At 35.6% G+C, this 19,224-nt stretch overlaps 1 protein-coding gene across 1 annotated transcript in view; it reads left to right on the plus strand.

Annotated features, from left to right (window-relative positions):
* ANOS1 (anosmin 1) overlaps positions 1 to 19,224 on the plus strand; it is a 106,759-nt gene that overhangs the window by 60,346 nt on the left and 27,189 nt on the right. Inside the window, exons 4-6 of the mRNA XM_072427389.1 lie at positions 268 to 490; positions 10,204 to 10,388; positions 14,088 to 14,217. Coding sequence (XP_072283490.1) covers positions 268 to 490; positions 10,204 to 10,388; positions 14,088 to 14,217 — 538 coding nt within the window. The remainder of the gene's footprint in view (positions 1 to 267; positions 491 to 10,203; positions 10,389 to 14,087; positions 14,218 to 19,224) is intronic.

Raw genomic sequence — 19,224 nt, forward strand, 5'->3', positions numbered from 1 at the left:
AATGCAGGAGCTGCTCTTTGATTCCTAATGACATACTGCTCAGAGCAAGTTCAGCTTTACATGAGCCACACGAAGGCCCTGGACAGAAAAAGTGGCCTGGGACCATTAACAATGCTTTTCGGACAAGTATGCTCAGTTGAGACAGATCTCATTATATACATTCATCTACCTGTGCTTAGTTAACCTTAACTGAGCTCTTCATTATTTTTATTTCGATTTTCTGTGCAGCTTCAGAGATAAAAATGAATGTACTTTTCTTTGTTTTAGCCGCTGTTTCCCAAGAAGCACTATGAATGTTTAACCAGCTGTGAGTTTCTCAAATCCATCTTGTCGGCAAAGCAAGGTGAATGCCCCGCTCCAGAAAAAGCCAGTGGATTTGCTGCAGCCTGTGTTGAAAGTTGTGATGCAGATAATGAATGCTCCGGGGTAAAGAAGTGCTGTTCGAATGGATGTGGACACACATGCCAAGTACCTAAAAACTTGTACAAAGGTAAGGATTTTGGTATTGCCAATAAGTCAAATATAAGCTTGTTGTATACAGGACCACATAGTCACTTAAAATCTCAATTATTTTTACAATTTCAACCAATTTTATGTGATAATGAGCTTTAATTATAAGCAAAGTCCTGAATATATTGCATTTATTTATTAGGTATATAATTGGCCGATACCGATTATCGGGCGAGAAAAATTTGCCGTGTGTACGCAGCTTAACACTATGCCAAATTAACCTCTGGGTTTTATCCTGTTCGCCTTGTCCATGCTTGTTAGCCACAGGAATGGGATAACTCCTACAACTCCTATTTACAAACTATGTGACCTGGAACAGCCTAAATTTAAAGTGGCAGCTCCATAAAGAACACACAGATTTTTTAAACTTAACTTAACTAACATTTTCAGATCACTTACTGATAAAATATATATATTAGCTAAGTACATGTGGGCAATCATATTTTCTCAATACATTCCCTGGTGCTGCTGCTCCCTGTATTGCAGCTTCCCACAATGGTTGTGTTTTACTGTGTCTTCTCATTTTTCAAGTTTGTAAGTCAGTTGACCCATGGAAATACACTTTCTAGATGGCAGTGAGGCAAAGTGGTTTGTGAATTCTAAAGTTCCAAGGGGCTTATTTACCGATCCACTATGAAGGTAAAATTGTGTAAATGTGTAAATATCAAAGGAAATCTTCTACTAAAATGGAAGAACAACTTATACTCTTCCCAAATCATCTAGGTACGGTAAAAATGCACTAAACAAACTATTCTCACTTACTGCCTGTCTTCTGCAACTGTCTTCTTAGTTAGGGATGATATAATTGTCTTTTCTGAAAGATTCCTTTAAAAAGCAGATCGGCAAACTTTACTGTAGATTTTGTCTGCTCTGCATTCAACTAGAATCTTACCCAGAGTGATGTGAAGGACACCTACTAGTGATTTAGAAAGAGAGGGGAAGTGGACCTACTATTGAATTGAAAGGTGCTTTTTCTGAAAACAATCATCGAAATAATATAAACCAATAATACACCAGCAAATAGATCAGAGCAGGATCTTGGATTTTTGTAGGCCATACGTGTTTATGTGAATAATGTTTAGAACCAAAGGTTAGATCATTTGTTAACATTGACCATAGGAAAGTCATGACTACCCTAATGTAGATCTTTCATACCAGCTCATACATGTGTAATAAACATCTTCTGTTCACCCAATGCAGGAGCTGCTCTTTGATTCCTAATGACATACTGCTCAGAGCAAGTTCAGCTTTACATGAGCCACACGAAGGCCCTGGACAGAAAAAGTGGCCTGGGACCATTAACAATGCTTTTCGGACAAGTATGCTCAGTTGAGACAGATCTCATTATATACATTCATCTACCTGTGCTTAGTTAACCTTAACTGAGCTCTTCATTATTTTTATTTCGATTTTCTGTGCAGCTTCAGAGATAAAAATGAATGTACTTTTCTTTGTTTTAGCCGCTGTTTCCCAAGAAGCACTATGAATGTTTAACCAGCTGTGAGTTTCTCAAATCCATCTTGTCGGCAAAGCAAGGTGAATGCCCCGCTCCAGAAAAAGCCAGTGGATTTGCTGCAGCCTGTGTTGAAAGTTGTGATGCAGATAATGAATGCTCCGGGGTAAAGAAGTGCTGTTCGAATGGATGTGGACACACATGCCAAGTACCTAAAAACTTGTACAAAGGTAAGGATTTTGGTATTGCCAATAAGTCAAATATAAGCTTGTTGTATACAGGACCACATAGTCACTTAAAATCTCAATTATTTTTACAATTTCAACCAATTTTATGTGATAATGAGCTTTAATTATAAGCAAAGTCCTGAATATATTGCATTTATTTATTAGGTATATATGTATATATATATATATATATATATGTAATATTGTAATGCTTATGTGCTGAACAATAGCTCTGGGTAAGTAGCTCCAGTTTATAGGCTTGGTCACCAGATTGTTATGTTATTGGGATACTTAACATAAAGAACATAGAAACTCAATGAAGATTTTGTCCTGGTCAATATATGAACCTAGTGTTACAAGGAAAGTTCTAGTCACCATATGGTTTTTGTAGATGTTTGTTAGGGGTATTTAATGTCTGTTTGACTATTTAGCAATGTGTCGCCACTCTAAAACATAGGGTGACACTAGAACAACAAGTGAAAAAAGCCAACCCATTGGAAACAAGGACAAATGAAAACAGTTGATAGAAATTTTAACCTGTTGTAGTCCTTTTACAGTAAGGCTGGAGTGTAAAAGTAAGAACAGCACAAGAAGTCAATAAGTTCAAGTGCCTACAACAAGAGTATGGAAAGGAAGAGAAAGCAGAATGATAGAGAGATAAGCTTATCATTGTGCTGTTCATTAAACCCTTTGTGTTCACCATAAAGAGTGACGAATATGTCTGTAATGTGTCAAGCACACTCAACTGTTCTGATGGCAGACATCCAATGAAGAATACTTCAAAGGTGGCCTACATGTATCACATACAATATTTTTTATAAGATTTAATTTTCTTAGTCTTGCATACATGTTTAATTCCATAAATTAAATGTTTTTTTATTAAAATGTCAGTAATCTTCCAGTTTTAAAATAGTAGATCATACCAGACCACATGCAAGCCTTTTATTATCCTTATCAAGTATGGCCCTTTAAAAATGTATGAACCGTCCATTTTAATACAATATGATAATAATGTTGGAAATAGACTTGGTTGTAACTGATAGCACATGTTTTATGACAGCTGTCATTCATATCTAACATCACATAACTTCTGGAAATAAGTCAGTATGGTAACTATTATCATCATATTATTAATTTAGCATTTCAAAAGAAGTTTTTCAAGCAATATGAATGCAATAATGAATGCATTTAAATCACAGTACCAGTGTAAGAAAGTTAGTAGGGAACTCCATCCAAGAAAATTGACTTATGCTGTAATAGGTTAAAAGTTTCCAGGTTTGTTAGTTGTTTCCTTATGGGGAAAATATTACCATATAGTCTAATATTGTATGTCATGAAATTATTCAGTTCAGTGGTATCAACATGCAAAGAAAGAACATAAGAACAGTTACATGGTCAAATGTAGGATATATAAACATATATTTATAATTAAAGTGTCAGGTATTGACCATGGTCAAATTAATCTCAGAGTACATAACTAGCACAATATTATGCTATTGCCAGGTTAAGGAATGTCTATCAAATGGATGTTTAGAAAGAAAAGCTAAATATCTCATTTGTGCTATTTTGTGCAATGAAAGCAACTTTTCCAACTACCACCATAATGCAAGAATCTTTGGGTTTACCACGACAGAATGGTTTATTATATTTGTTACCAAAATGATTAGCAGCCGTCTATTGTATATAATAAAATGTAGCAAGGTAGTTATTTACATTGCTTAGAAGGCACCTTAACATTGTTTTTGCTTTTTCGATTTTAGAGGCTACTTGTGGCCCATTTGTAGGACTTTAACATTCAGGTTCCAAGCCTCTGGGGGGTGCCTTAAGGTGCGTACACACTTCCAATTTTTACCGTTCAAAACGAACGACGAACGATCGATTGGGCAAAAATCGTTTGTAAAAAAAGTAACCAACGACGCCGACGAACGAGGAAAGTCGTTGGAAACGAACGACCGGACCGGCGGATCGGATTGGACGACGATCGTTGAACATCGTTCGTGTGTACGATCGTTCGTTGATCGTCCATGGTCTGAGCATGCGTGACGAACGAACGTTCGTTCACTTCCTGTCGTGCACATAGTTCCTCTATCGCTCAAACGATCGTATCTATTGTGTGTACAATATCTACGAACGATCGTGTCGTTATCTCTATGTGCAGGATCGGTGCTATACGATCGTTCGTAGATATCGTGCAGGATCGTTCGTCGTTCGTTTTCCAACGATAATAATTGGAAGTGTGTACGTAGCTTTATTGTTTTATTATTGACCAAATCTTGTAGCCTTGGGTTCTGCCTGGGGTTTGGGTCCATCACTATGATCAGTGACTTGATTGAGCAATACTAATCTTGCTTCATCACATTTTTGAAAGACCTCAAAACTTATCTCTTCAAACTTGCTCAAACTTGTTTGTCTGGGCAAAGTCCTCTTCCCCTCTGATGTCATAATTTGTACTGCAGACTTGTCATCTGCAGCCGCTATTTATTGCATTGCACAGTGTAATATGTTGGCAGTTTATAAATAAAAGAAAACAATAATAAGGGAGAGGATGTGCCATAGCCTATGACTACCCAATTTGGATGCTGTTTGCCTCATAGAGTACCTTCATTCTTACTACAGAAAGTGTAGCCTGCAGGCAGGCAGCTGGGGGTGGTTGATATGTTGTTACTAGAACAGTGCATTTTTGTATTGTATGAGCATTTTTTCCAGAATGCAGGAAATGTTCTTTAATTGCATCCTCGAATTGTTAAAAAAAAAAAAGAAATTAATTGTTAAATAGGATCAGTTTTATCTTCTAAAGTTGCTTAGTACCTGTCTTATCTTTGGTATACCCAGGAAAGGTTTGGCTGTATATGGCTTGTGTTTGTAAAAGAAAGTTGGAAAATCATTGAGTTCAGTGGTATTGACAAATCCCCAGATAACAGTCATTATGTTACTACTACCTTCCCAGCAAATGTTCAATGAATCATCTGACATCAGTTCATTGTTCAGCTACTCACAGCAGGATCTCTGCATTCAATGACAGACTCTTAAAGCCCAGATGCTTTTTACCTGGAGGATAAGAGGCTAATTGTTCTCTCTTTATTACCCTTTCATTATCTGAAGAAAGTGATACTAAAGACTAGTTGGGCAATATAAAAGATACATTATTAAAGTCAAGCATGTCCAATTCTGTAAATGTACATTACCTTTAGGTGACTCGTAACTAGTCATTATTCAGAATAGGGCATGTCGTTCAGGCTAGAAAAGCCATGTGTACATCACACCCTTTCATTACATGATGAATTAAAGGAAATGCTTAACTTAATAGTACTAATGATATCTCCCACATCTGGCAGTGTATATTGGTCTAGCAGAAGCACGCTGACACGTCCAATCATTAATGAATTTGAAGGGCAAAAAGACGCATTCCACAGTAGATACAATTCATTTCAGAGGACCACCAATAAAGGTAGAATTGTATTTACATTAGAATAAACTGGGATTACTTTTCCTTTAGTTTGCTATTAATAAAATATTTTATGTGGTTCATGTTCATTCTAAACATTTATTTAGGAACTTTGAGCAGGCAGACAAAAAATGTAATTAGTTTATAGTTCAAGAATATTGTTTTATGTTGTATATTTAGTGTAAGTGCATTAATCTGCCCTGGATTGTTTTGAAGGTACACACTTGCCAGTAAAATTCCATATTGAACTTTATTTTCCACTTACACTTTCCACTTTATTTGAGTGGCAAATAAAGATAAAACTGGGCTAGTTGAGGTCCAGTCTACGTCTCCTTGACATCAGCCTCCTAAATCTCCATCAAAGCGGCTTTAAGACTGGAAACAGATTCTGCTGCACAAATTTGTGCTGGCAAGTACAATGCTGATAGGGGGAGAGCAGAGTGGGGGGAATTATTGGTTTAGTATATTGACGCTCCTGCATTGATTGTTCAGCAATTGATAGATGGGTAAGTGAAACACCTGAATCCCCTATAGCTGAACTCCAGGCAAACAGCTAAATGCACAAATAGAATACATATATGGGAGCTGCTTTGCACATCAAGGGGTTTGTATTTCTGTCTATCAAGTCTTGAGACATGGGGCCTGATTTTTTAAAGCTCTCCAGGGCTGCAGAGAATACACTTTCATCAGTGAAGCTGGGTGATTCAGCAAACCTGGAAGTCATTTGCTAACAAATGTTTTGAATCCTGGACCAGATTCATTCCAGGTTTATTGGATCACTCAGATTCACAGATAAAAGTGTCCTCTCCAGCCTTGGAGAAATTTTATAAATCAGGGCCAAAGCCTTGCTAGGCAGGGAAAGTGACCCTCAATTTTCTTTGCTGCAAGTCACTGAAATATTTACCCACTCTGTGGCAGTACTGCTATTCTCACCTCTTTGCCATGCTGTTGTCTTCTCTCATTATGCACTAGAGTACTAAATATTAGCTCTTTTTTTTACCCCGAGTCAGAACTCTTCTGTATAGTAAATTGCAACAGGCTCTTAGCTTACTTTTATGCAGAAAATCAAATTGGAATAAATTAATGTATTCAGATCTGCAAAAATGTGTGCCATTTATACCAGCCTGGATTTTTGCCTAACTTGGGGATGAAAACTGTCATCACCCACAGTTCATATACCTGTATTTCAAGTCTGGGATTCACAGCCTGCCTGAAATTTAATTGTAATTAGAAAAATACCATTAGATTTCATGTGTTTACAGTGAAATTAGGCAGCACTGATGGTTTACAGCCAACGATTGCCTTTAAAAAAGCTTTGATTTCAGCCTAGAGGCTGTTCTATGTACAAAAATACAATATACTGCTAATTTGGTAATTCTTTGTTCTGTTTTTCATAAACTTCACTGAACAAAAATTGTGATTACTAGGGAAAGACCTGCATCTTTTTTTATTTTTTTTACCTTTACTAGACCTACAAGATAATTAGATTGCATATAAATATAAATGTGGTTATTTTTAGGAGTTTAATGAAAACAATAGCAGTAAAACTTGCTGGGTTTTTTTGTGGTATAGAGTATGTTATAGTTGTAGCAGTCAAGTTTGGAAAACTTTTAGATTAGATGTGTCCTGTTCCTGTTCTATGTCCAAATATTTCTTTAGTGAGCATTTCCTTTTTCCTGCCTAAGCTACTGTGTTTTAGGGCAGCAACGTTAAAACTACGCAATTAAAAGATTAGACATAACAAATAGTCTGTCTGATGTGACGCACCTGGCTAGCTCAGGTTGCCTTTTTTTGCTAACATAGGGATGGTATTTTCTACATTCTTATATGGTTACTTTTTATGTTTGCAAAGGTTCTGCATTGTATTATTTTTTTTCTATGATGTACAAAACATCTTAGTGAATTATATTTTGTAAAAGTATATATGAAAGATGCAAGAACTGGCAATACAAAAAAGTAAATAATGTACAAATGGCTACACCAACAATTTTACTATTCTGGCTGTCCTATTTTTTATTAGCAAGTAGGTTGCGTATGATTCCAGTGATTGCTCTAATTAAACTTTGGAACAAGACAGTCTTACAGAATCTCAAGTGCCAGTATTCTTACAGAGAATAACTTCAGGTCTTGGCTGGTAACCTCAGGGACTGAATATACAGGAGCTGTGCCCAACTTTACTCTTGGGGTGGGTTTTGAAGGAAAAGAACCAACGAACAATGCAGCTGGCTGTGGTTCATAAAAAAAGATCTATTTATTTATATTAAATATATATACAGCATCCAGATCCCATGTGGAAATAACTCGGCTACTTCCTTAAATTTCTATGGAAAAAGCTTAATGAAACAGAGTTTAAGAAAAGGATTGGTAAGGTCGCTGATGGTGCTCTTCCTTTTGTAGTACTAGGGTCCCAGTTCTTTCTCAACCAGGACACCATCTGCATATGATTTGTATTATTTCCCCATGTTGTGTGGATTTCCACCAGGCACTCTGGTGTCCTCCTACATCTCGAAAACATGCAGGTAGGTTAACTGGCTAGGGCAAAAAAATTGGCCTTAAACTATGTTATGTAAACTATGACATATGGCTATAATAGAGAAGTTAGATTGTGAGATCCTCTGACAGTTAGTGACATGACCATAAAGTTTTTATGTTGTTATATATTTTATAATAAACACGGTAATAATTTAATACCTACCCTTTAAATTCTTAGCATTTTTTCATATGCAGCTGTTTTTGTCTGCATTTAACGATTTTTAGGCATAGCATATAATATAAGTGTCTTCTTTATAGGTAATGGAGTATATGATTTTTCACTATTCGTGCACTTCTTACATTTTGGAGCTCATTAGCAAAAAAATATTATAAAATGGCTGGCGCACATCTGGTTGCGCCAGTCACTTCTGTTTCTCCCGAAACACACTTACACTTGTTACTTTTTTTTGTGATCTTTGAATTCATATGTTAACAATTATACTCGGCAGAGTAAGGCTGAATGATTTCCAATCAACTGAGTCCAATGGACCTTAATGCAAAGCAGATGGGGCATTTCTGCATGCAAATTGCAAAATTATTGCACATCATAATTAAGGATGGAGTTTAAAGTGAACAAATTCAATCTGACATGGTTCATGATTCTCATCTCATGGAGTTTTGTTGGAAAGCTGCATGCTTACAGGCAACATATGTAATGTTTACTCAAATAACAGATGTTTACCTTGGCTTTGCCATTATATGCAATGGATAATAGGAGCATTCACATTAAAAAGGATTATCTGGAAGAAAAATCACTGACATTTGAAACTTGATATAGCCTTAACATATGCAATTTTCAATCTCTCTGATTCAGTGAGGTTGATTTACTAGGAGCGTTTAGGCTATTCACTTAGCAAAGTAATTATCACTCTCCAATGAAAAATTCACTTAGCCTACTGAATAAGATGAAGCTCTCCTTCCAATCTTGTACAAGCAAAAATCACACAATACTTGGATATCATTTGGTGGACTTTGCAAAATGAACTTTTGCTACATTCACTGTGCCTGATTTATTTAAGCCTTCCTAGGCTGGAGAAGACACAATTTTATCAGTGAAGCTGGGTGATCAAGCAAACCTGGAATGGATTTCCTCAAAGGCATTTGCTATTTGCTAGCAAATGTTTTGAATCCTGGACCAGATTCGTTCTAGGTTTGCTAGATCACCCAGGTCCTCTGATGAAAGTGTATCCTCTCCAGCCTTGGAGAGCTTTAATACATTGGGCCCAATAAGCTAATTATCCCTTGTTGAGTAATAACTCACTGCAGCACAGTAATCCTTAAAAATCATACATGCAAATAAGGAATTTAAAACATGTATCCGTCTTAATAACATTTTATTAAGTGGATCTTTGTAACATGTTACTTAAACCTAAATTTACTTTTGAATGGATGCTAGGATATTAAATCATGTAACAGATGTGTTCATTTTTTCCTCTCACTTGCATGATTTTAGGCATTTTGCTATCATGGTCCATGCCGTATATTCATTTTTGTAAACATAGGGGTCAGTGTATGAATAATTTGTGAAGATTCACCAAATGTTTACCCTAAAAGTACACATTTACACATTAGTTTCACAAAGAAAAAATGAATGGATCATATTTAAAGGTTGATTCAGACATTTTCATATTGAATCCAATGTGAAAAAATGTGTAACCTTTGGATAAAATCTATGAAAACATTTATTACCAAACCCCATAATGTAGCATCTAATTCACTATTGCTTTCCAAGAATACAAAAGAACAATACCTTCTTTTCTGTTGAGACATTAGTTACACTTAAATTCAAGCTGATGAATATTTTAAAATTTTCTAATGAATTAGTATGAAATTTTTGAGCAATAGGAAATGCCTTTGCTTGATGATCGGCTTTGATGTCTTTTTATTTTCAATAGGTTAAATTGAGAGGAAAAAAACTATTAAACAAATTGATATCAGACATGTAGCCTCTATAGGAGACCTTTACATCCTTGTGTTTGACATGGTCATGTCCAAGTGCTCGGAGGTTACAAGTTTAATTTTATGCTCTGTTACAGGTGTTCCTTTGAAGCCAAGAAAGGAACTAAGCTTCAGTGAACTCCAACATGGAAATCTTGAAATTAAATGGTCTTCAAAATTCAACATTTCTGTCGAGCCAGTGATCTATGTGATGCAGAAAAGATGGAATTATGGGATACATCCAAGTGAAGATGATGCCACACCATGGCAAACTGTTGCACAGGTTTGTCTACGTTTCTTAATATTCATATGGTATTTAGGAATATGTCATATATTTTTTAGATTGTCTGATAAGTTGCTAAGGAGTGTCCGAAATCTCCATTTTGAATAAGATATATCACTAAGCTGGTGCTGTAACCTATTAGAGCCAATGGTCCAAGAGTATAGACAGTTTACATCACTAAAGAAACTTATTCCGTACCCATATTTTTCCATTATATATAAAAATAGCTGTTCATATGCCATCAATATAGTGTGCTCCTATCTTCCATGACAGCATTTTATTTATGTTTCGGAATTCCAAAGTATATGTTGTGAGCCCTGCCTACTTCATTTCCCATGCATCAAGAAGAAAAGAAACCTCTCTTTGTCCTCCTCATTTAAACAACCCCAAATGTTTTCAAGCAGGGAACAAGGTAGTTAGCAGATCACCAGTTTTCAGCAAATTCACTTTTTGCACAGATATAACAAACCACATTTAATGGTATATATAGCAGACTTGAAGGGAGTGAATAGGAGAAGTTCATTGGTAGGGTTTGCATATATTTTCATTGTGTTCATTGAGCTCAGTAAATTAAGAAACTGCATTCACTTAGGTCATCCAAGGACAGCCTAATTATTTTATTTTCTTTGGCTAATGTAGGATACTAAAAGTGTAGAAAGTTTCAACCTATTTACATAGGTCAGTGAACATACCTTTCTCAAAAGGAAACATCCAGATTGAAACATCCAAATTGAACAGTCTTTATTCCTATAGAAAGTGAACTCAATAGAATCAGTTTTTATAGTCACTTGGAGATTCAATGCTGCATTTAACAAACACAAGATGCAACATTGACATTGAACAGTTCTTTCTGGTCTACAGAACAAGGTCTACAGAACAATGAAAAAACATAGAAATAAAGAACAGATCATTTTTATACAGATAGGTGCCATGCTGTGTACCCTGACTTTGATTATTTAATTTTATTTAAAAGGTCCACACTCTATAGAACACAAAATAGGAGTTTCTTCAGCAATATGTTTAATTTATTTAATATGTGAAGCGGTCCATCTGGCTTGGTACTTTACCAAAACCATTTTCCATCCAGAGTAGAAAATTGCTTTTACATTACAGATATTTTAAAATGATGCCAAGGTAAACCTAGAAAGGGGAGTAAAATGTTGTGGTTGATGGCTAGTCTATGAAGTGGGAGTATTTGGCCTACTGTCAATGTTAACTTTGTGTGGCCTTGCAAAAAAAGTTTTCATTGATCTTTTTTGCACTCCTTGGGATGATAAGTTTTAGGTTAAGTAATTTAACTGACACTTATGGCAGGTCACAAGTACTTAGGCAAGACTGGCCTTATAGAGGTGAAGTGTGTTTAAGTGAACATTTGTCCACTTCAAGCATCCAGTTTTGGAATAAAGATGTTCTGCTTTATTCCCCTGCACATGATTGGATGTTTGAAATGCACAGCACTCCCATATTATACAATGAACATATCATTTCTGTCTGTATAATATCCTGAAAAGCTAATAAACATGCCCGAAGGTTACAATTTATCTTTCTATTCTTTATGCACCTTGCCATCTTCTTATTGCCTTATTCTTGTAACTTCCAGCTACTCATAATTTACTTTCTCTGAAGGTTTCATCTGCTAAAATTTTGTCTTCACCAATCCCCCCCCCCCCCCTCCTCCCAGTCAATGTGCTAAGGAGTTGGAGTTCTTTAGAACTGAAGATAGAATAAAAAGAAAAGAAAATCAAATACANAATGCAGTAATGTACAATTTAAGGGAAGGCTGAGTTTCAGATTTAAAAATAAAGCTGATAAACCCTTCTCACAAGGGGTTAATGTTAATTAGCACACAATAGGTAAAGAAGCAAAAAGAGAGCAAATGATAAACTGTATGGGCCTAACAATGTTGGAACTGAAATTACCTGGAATGGTTTCTAACCTTCCTGCATATGTTTAATCAAACAGATACATTAGGCTAATGGAGTTCTTATGCAGTCTTTCTTATAAATCCATTGATTCCTCGCCCTGTCATATATGGCCAAATAAAACACATTTGCTGGAGTAATGCTTGGATGGAGAGGCTGAAATAATAAATGCAAGCCATTCCAATAATACTGGTTAGTTTTATACATAGTAAATGATCAATTACCTGGTAAAGAAAACAATTTAAATGTATATAGAGCTACACAAAAGAGTATTTCAGCCTATTATGCGGGTTATAAATATACATGACCTTACACAGTTTTTGTACAATAATTTTAAATGGAAAATTGTGTTTTACTGAAGTTAGACAAAGATCTGTTTCACCCATATGTTAGTCTTGAAATTTAATGTGGCACAGCATTAAGAAAAGTATTTTGCCTGTATATAGTGAATCTGCATCATTATTTGACCATCAAACAGGACAGGTTGACTGTTTATTGACTCTTTGTTGTAGCCAGACCAGTGTCAAATGGTTTATATTTGGTTGCTGTGGGCTAGTGCCAATTGTAGTGAGCATTACACTGCCTACACATGACTGGACATTTGTACATTATATGATCATAACAAGACATGTTTGCCATGGTTGGGCAGCACGGTGGCTCAGAGCTCAGTGCTCTGGCTTTTGCAGCACTAGGTCCCAGCTTCGAATCTCGGCCAAGACACTGCATGGAATTTGCAGGTTCTCTCCGTGATTGTGTGAGTTTTTTCTCCGGGAACTCCGGTTTCCTCCCACATTCAAAAAAACACGCAGTTAGGTAAATTGGCTACTCTCCAAAATTTACCTTAGACTGTAATAAAGACAAATGACTGAGGTAGGCACATTAGATTGTGAGCCCCTTGATGATGGCAAGATATAAATACTGTGTGATACAATTGATTGCACTATGGAGAAAGTAATGGCATGAACAAGTTTTGGAAGTAGTTTCTATTCCCCTAGAGGTTTTACAACATGTGGGTACATTCTTGTAGCTGATGAGTGATTGTTGCTTTTTTTCACATGAAAAAGGAAACAGACCCTTCAGTGCACATGTCCATGCTCATCATCACCACCCATCAAGGGAGACCATTGTGATGGGTCCTGCAATATCAAATAGATAACTTACTATTGGGAAGTCTTATAAACACTATATAATGAATAATCATCTTACACAAAATTGTGCATAACATGACTTTTAGGGCTATATAAATTAGAGCTAGACCTGAGCAAATATTTGAAAAAAATGCCACAAAAATCTTATACTACAACAGAAAGCACAAATAGTTATGGAAGTACTAATCAAATTGTAGATAATAAAATAAGTAATAAAAAATCAGAGTGATGGAATTCATCAAATGTATTAGAATTTTTTAAAAGGATCTGAGCCATGTTCAATGAACATTATGGAGAGTAGGTTTATTGGAGGGTTGGAATTCCTGATGGCATGCACAGGTGTTCTCTATAAAAGGACAAGAGAAGTCCTGGAGGCAACTTGGAAGTATTGATCGTCATTTAAAAAAGACATTTATGAGAAGAGCAATAGCTTTTGAAGAGGGGTTTATGTATGGAAACCTAAAGCAAAGTTTGACAGAGTGGAGCAAATATTTGTTGTATTAGTAAAGCTGTTGTATTTATAACATATTAGTCACTAAAATGCTAACAAATAGAACACATCCAAAACTGATATATTAGGCTTTTACTAATTTTCATTGAATTAATATCTATCTGTCTTTCTTGAGCAGACCACAGATGAAAGGATACAACTTCCTGATGTGAGACCAAGCAGATGGTACCAGTTTAGAGTGGCTGCAGTGAATGTTCATGGAACCCGAGGCTTTACAGCACCCAGCAAACATTTCCGTTCATCAAAAGGTTAGTAGTACCTACAAAGTGATAGCACATACTTGTCTATGTAAAATATTTAGATACTACTTGTATACAGTAATTAGTGTGTGTCATGTTTGTCAGTCATGTTACACAAGAAATCATACCTAGCCTTTTAATATTGCTAATATGCATATTTGGAAATCCTATCTTGTCGACCTAAACTTTATTATTGAATGGCAGTTACTCTGAGAAGGCTTATTTTTCTCCTACAAATTCCTCAGTCGCTGCAATTCTTCTCAGCTTATAGTTTGTTTAAGTACAAGTGACAGTTTAACATCAACAACTTGTATTTCTAGTTTGAGTGTAAAATGTTTGCGTAGTGGAATTGTTTCTAGAAGAAAAAAGAAAAGATTAACGTCACATTTTCGTGAGATAAAAATATCTATTCTATTTTTTATCCCCCAAGAATAAACATTCCTAGTGTTCTCTTTTTGTCTTTTATTACCTTCATTGACATGACCTTTTTCCCATATTGCCTTTCCCCTATAATGAGTGCACACATTTAAAGCTGTACTCCAATGTAAATATTTTAAAGAAAACGCCCTGCATAAAAAAAAATGCCACAGGATGATTACTATTAAAGGCCAATTTAGGTTTCATGCCATTTTCTCTGGATAGCCTGCATACAGTATGTACGTTATGATTTTTAACTGAAATTTCCTTTACAGATTATTCTGTTAGAGAAAATGTGGTATACTGTTCTCCCTGTTTTATCACTCCAGTGCTCTAGGTTGGAAAAGATCGTCCAACTTTCAGACTTGCAGTAAGGCCCCTTTCAGAATTGTGATTCATTGCAACACGATACAACCAATTAGGAGCAGTTGTGAACCAATTTTTGTGTGTTTGCAGTTGTGGTGGGGTTGTGGCGTAGTTCCTGGAAGTGGCAAGTCACCTATGCCCACTTACTAAAGTGGCTTTTCCTTCTTTTTCTTTTCTTGGGACAACCACACCACAGACTCAAGGGCAGCGCATGCAAATATGTTGCACTGTAGTTTGCCACTCCTGGGCACATAGCAGCGGTTTTCTTTATGCCCGGGAGTGGCTAATCATGGTTTTTCCACCACAAGTGTGAAATGGCCCAATATTGGCCATTACTATAATCTTTTATTGTTTCAACCTCAACAACTATAACAAGTGCATGATATTGTTATCATAAAATGCTATCTTAAATAGTGCTATCCTAACACATTGAGTGGATTCCATGCTAATGCTATAGACACATGCTAGTTAATTGTTACCCAAGATGAAGTATTGTTAATTGCTGCGTTTATAGTGGTCTCCCAAAATTATTTGATGACAGGATGACTGCTTAAATTTTCTTTTCGACTGACACCTACTCGTCCTCTCCTATCTATTGAAATAAACAGGGCTGTGTGTACAGAGCATGTTCATTCTAATGTAGCTAAAAATTATCACAAAAGATTGTTTTCCAGTAGCAGAAATTTGAAGTCTATCTTCAGCTTTCATTTCTTTTACAACTATTTTAAATCTTGTAAACACTAGTGCTTTTTATTGGTTCCTATTAAGACTCCATAGGCCATGAAAACAAACCAATACATAATCCTAAAACTCTATGTGGGTATGATAATGTGATCTGTGAACCCATATTATTCCTAAATAAATAGAATTTTATTGTACAAAAACAATTTAGGATAACTCAATATTTCCCACTGTTATATAAAAATGTAACATATCACATGGTATAGTAATTGTATATCATTTTAACCTTTGTGAACAAACAGCAATAACTCATAATAACACTAAGTAAATCTTGTTTTAAGGAAGCATTAAGCCTTATCCAGTTCAAGTAAAAGGCAGGTCAAATGTTAGCATATATCAACCACTTTCTAGCCATTATCTGCTCTCAGAGGCACCAGTTAACTATTAAACATGAACACAACAAAAGAATCAATATATTACTTGGGCAACACTCACTTATCTAGTTAATGTATCCACTAAGGCAATGACACTGTGCTAGATAGTAAAGTTACAAATACAGTCAATTGTTAGCTGGCCAGATGCTATTAAGAGGTAAATACTTAAGCCCTCATTTACTCAAAATCAATCAATTGTAAGTGCCACAACATAAAAACAAGAAATATGTGTGTCTCTGGATATATGGAATAACTTGTATCAGCTATGTAGAGGTAGTGGTGTCTTTATTTTATTGTATACATGGGCAATTTTAAGACTTCTAAGAAGGATAGCAGCACAGTGAGCACAAAATCATCCATTTTCATTGATCAGAAGGGCTTTAAAAGAAACATCCGTTCAGCTGGGCCCTGTAAAGCAAGCGAAATGTGATTATAACATCATCATCATAACATGTTCATAATGACACCATCACTTATGTATGATGGAAAGTGCTACATGCTGCTAATTGCAAGGGTCATCTGAAGCCTCCACAAGTAGTGAAGTAATGTGCCAAGTCTTTTGGAATGTCACTTGCTGTGGTGTGACAGCTGTGGTCTTATCTAATGTCAGGGACAGTTTTTGCCACCATAAACCCTTATCAAATCTTCAAATGAAGGTGAACCTGTTTTGTCATCTCAAAAAACTTTGGCAGCTTATCCTTTTGCTTTTTTAGGGTCGGCCTGTGTTGCTTATGGCAGTGTCATGTTCCCGACCTTTTTTATAGTCACTGTGAGTGTGACATAATATTAGGCTAATATCCGGCAATTATATTGCAACTGAAACTTACCACAATACTGTGTTTAGAGCTGATGCAGACATTGAGCCCAAGGGACAGTCAGCTGTTCAGCTATATATATTGTGATGCAGATCTCATCATTGAATTCCGTTGCAATTGGTCATTGGAAATGGTAACCATCCACAGGAGTAGGTCACCACATGTTGGTAATAAATTGCTAAATGATAAAATATGTATACTATGCATTATTTAGCCATTAGTGTACACAGTAGTTGCATCATTTCAGTATTCTAATGTTCTGTCCAATCTTTTTACATTCTGGTCTGCTCTTCTCTCTACCCATTACCTTATTTAGTTGTCCCATGATCACAGCCATTCTCAAAAGTACATAATCAATATGATCTGCAATATTCTTTCACTGGCACAGCCATGCCACTCTGTGAATGAATCAAGGTACAAACCAGAGTGCCTTTTGTTTATTGAACTTTTGGAAGTGGATACCTTTTGAAATCATTTTTTTCTGCTCATGCACTGTTATGATATCATGAACATTAATGACCCTCAATAGATGCCATCGTAATATTAATACATTTAACACATCTCAATGCAAATTTGGATACTTTTTAAATAAATAGAATTATGTAATCAACCATTGCTGACCTATTCTTTAAACATAGTACAGACTTCCTGGCAGTAATGCTGATCCTGGCTTCTCTGGTTAATGAGTCACTAGCCAAATACAAGCATGCAGCCTACTTATTCACTTTTAAGTAATGCTTCTTATAATCCCAGCCCTGTAATTACAAACCCAACCAGACGATGCCTTGTTGTCCTGTGGACAACAGTTTGGGACGTTATAAATATACAGCTGGAAAAAGAGACAACGACAGTGTTGTATTTATTGACCAGTTTCCTTATTTCATTTTCCCAAAGACTGAAAGATGAAACTCAACTGGTCACTATGCTCCAGCTGCTCTTCTCTTCCTATGTCCTTTACTCCATATTTTTATCAAAAGCATCTCAGTTGATACAGAACACTGATCTCACCTCCATGTGGCCAGAGTTTGAATGGAAACTTGCCTATTAAATTTGAGATTGAATAGCATCTATGACTAATTATGTGATTGACAATAAACTAATTCCAAGTGCAAATGACCTGTTGCTTTGCACGTTTTCTAAGTGGAGATCTTCTTTAGGTACTGGCTTTTCTTTAAAGTGAAAGAAGTCTTTAGTACACATTTTTATTTTTCTAAACAAGTGTTTGGCATTGGCAGCAAAACCTGCAAAGAAAAAAGCTTCAATCCATTCTTTCTTGAGGCATAAATCCCATGTTGAGAGTGATTTCATGGTTACGTTGCTGAGTGCTAGTAAAATCAAAACAGACACCCACTGCCTACAATAAAAATCTTTCTCACTCCCTCTTGGGACTAATGATTTTCTAATGTCAAGCAGCTGGCTTATGTGTGTCATTTAAGGAACACAGAGGAATCCTAAGGATATGTCTTTAATGTTTCTGAGTGCTGGAAAGCTTGTCTTTAGCACCACTTCAAGACTTCAAGGTTGCAGGTCACAATGATAACAGATAACATGAAGTGAACTGTTTTTAAAAGCATAATCTTCCAATTTTTACAGTGCTCACACAGTCTTACTACCTGAAACTCTACAGCAGATGTTAAATTGCATTTGTAAGCAATGCACTTTGTATGTTTCTTGCAATGTTAAATATAATTTTAGTTTTTTTATGCTTTTATTACAGTATGTTTATTACAAAAAAATATGAAATCATTTCACTGTCACATGTGATAAAATACCTGTTGTTTTTGTTTATATATATATAGAGATATATCTAATCAGAAGCCATGGGATAAAAGATAGGGAAGTGATTTTTACCTTAAACTAGAGTTGATCTGAATTTGCATAGAAAGCAAAGCTGCAAGTTCCTCATGTATTTTTATTTATATATTCCTGCAAAAACATTCCAATATATTTCCATATATTAGGTTGCCTGCATAACGTGAATAAGTACTGAATAAGTACTATCATAAGAATTTGTGAATCTGTGCCTATGGCAACAGAGTAATAATCAATAGTTGAATATAGCTGTTAGGGGTGAGATTTGATTCAATTTTGTAACCAATGAGTGCATTAATGTCCAGAGAATATTCCTGTTGATCCAATTTGCAATAAAGTTTCCGGCTGACAAATTTCAAATATATAGCAATATTTTCAAATTTCTTCATGAATTTTCTTTATTTGTTACCAAATTAGCCAAATTAGTGTAGACTTTTGTTTATGTAGAGTTTCTGTACTCATTTGTAACAATGGATAACATTAACTTACAC

The sequence above is a fragment of the Pyxicephalus adspersus genome, chromosome 1, assembly GCF_032062135.1.
Source record: "Pyxicephalus adspersus chromosome 1, UCB_Pads_2.0, whole genome shotgun sequence".
In the NCBI taxonomy this organism is placed as follows: Eukaryota; Metazoa; Chordata; class Amphibia; order Anura; family Pyxicephalidae; genus Pyxicephalus; species Pyxicephalus adspersus.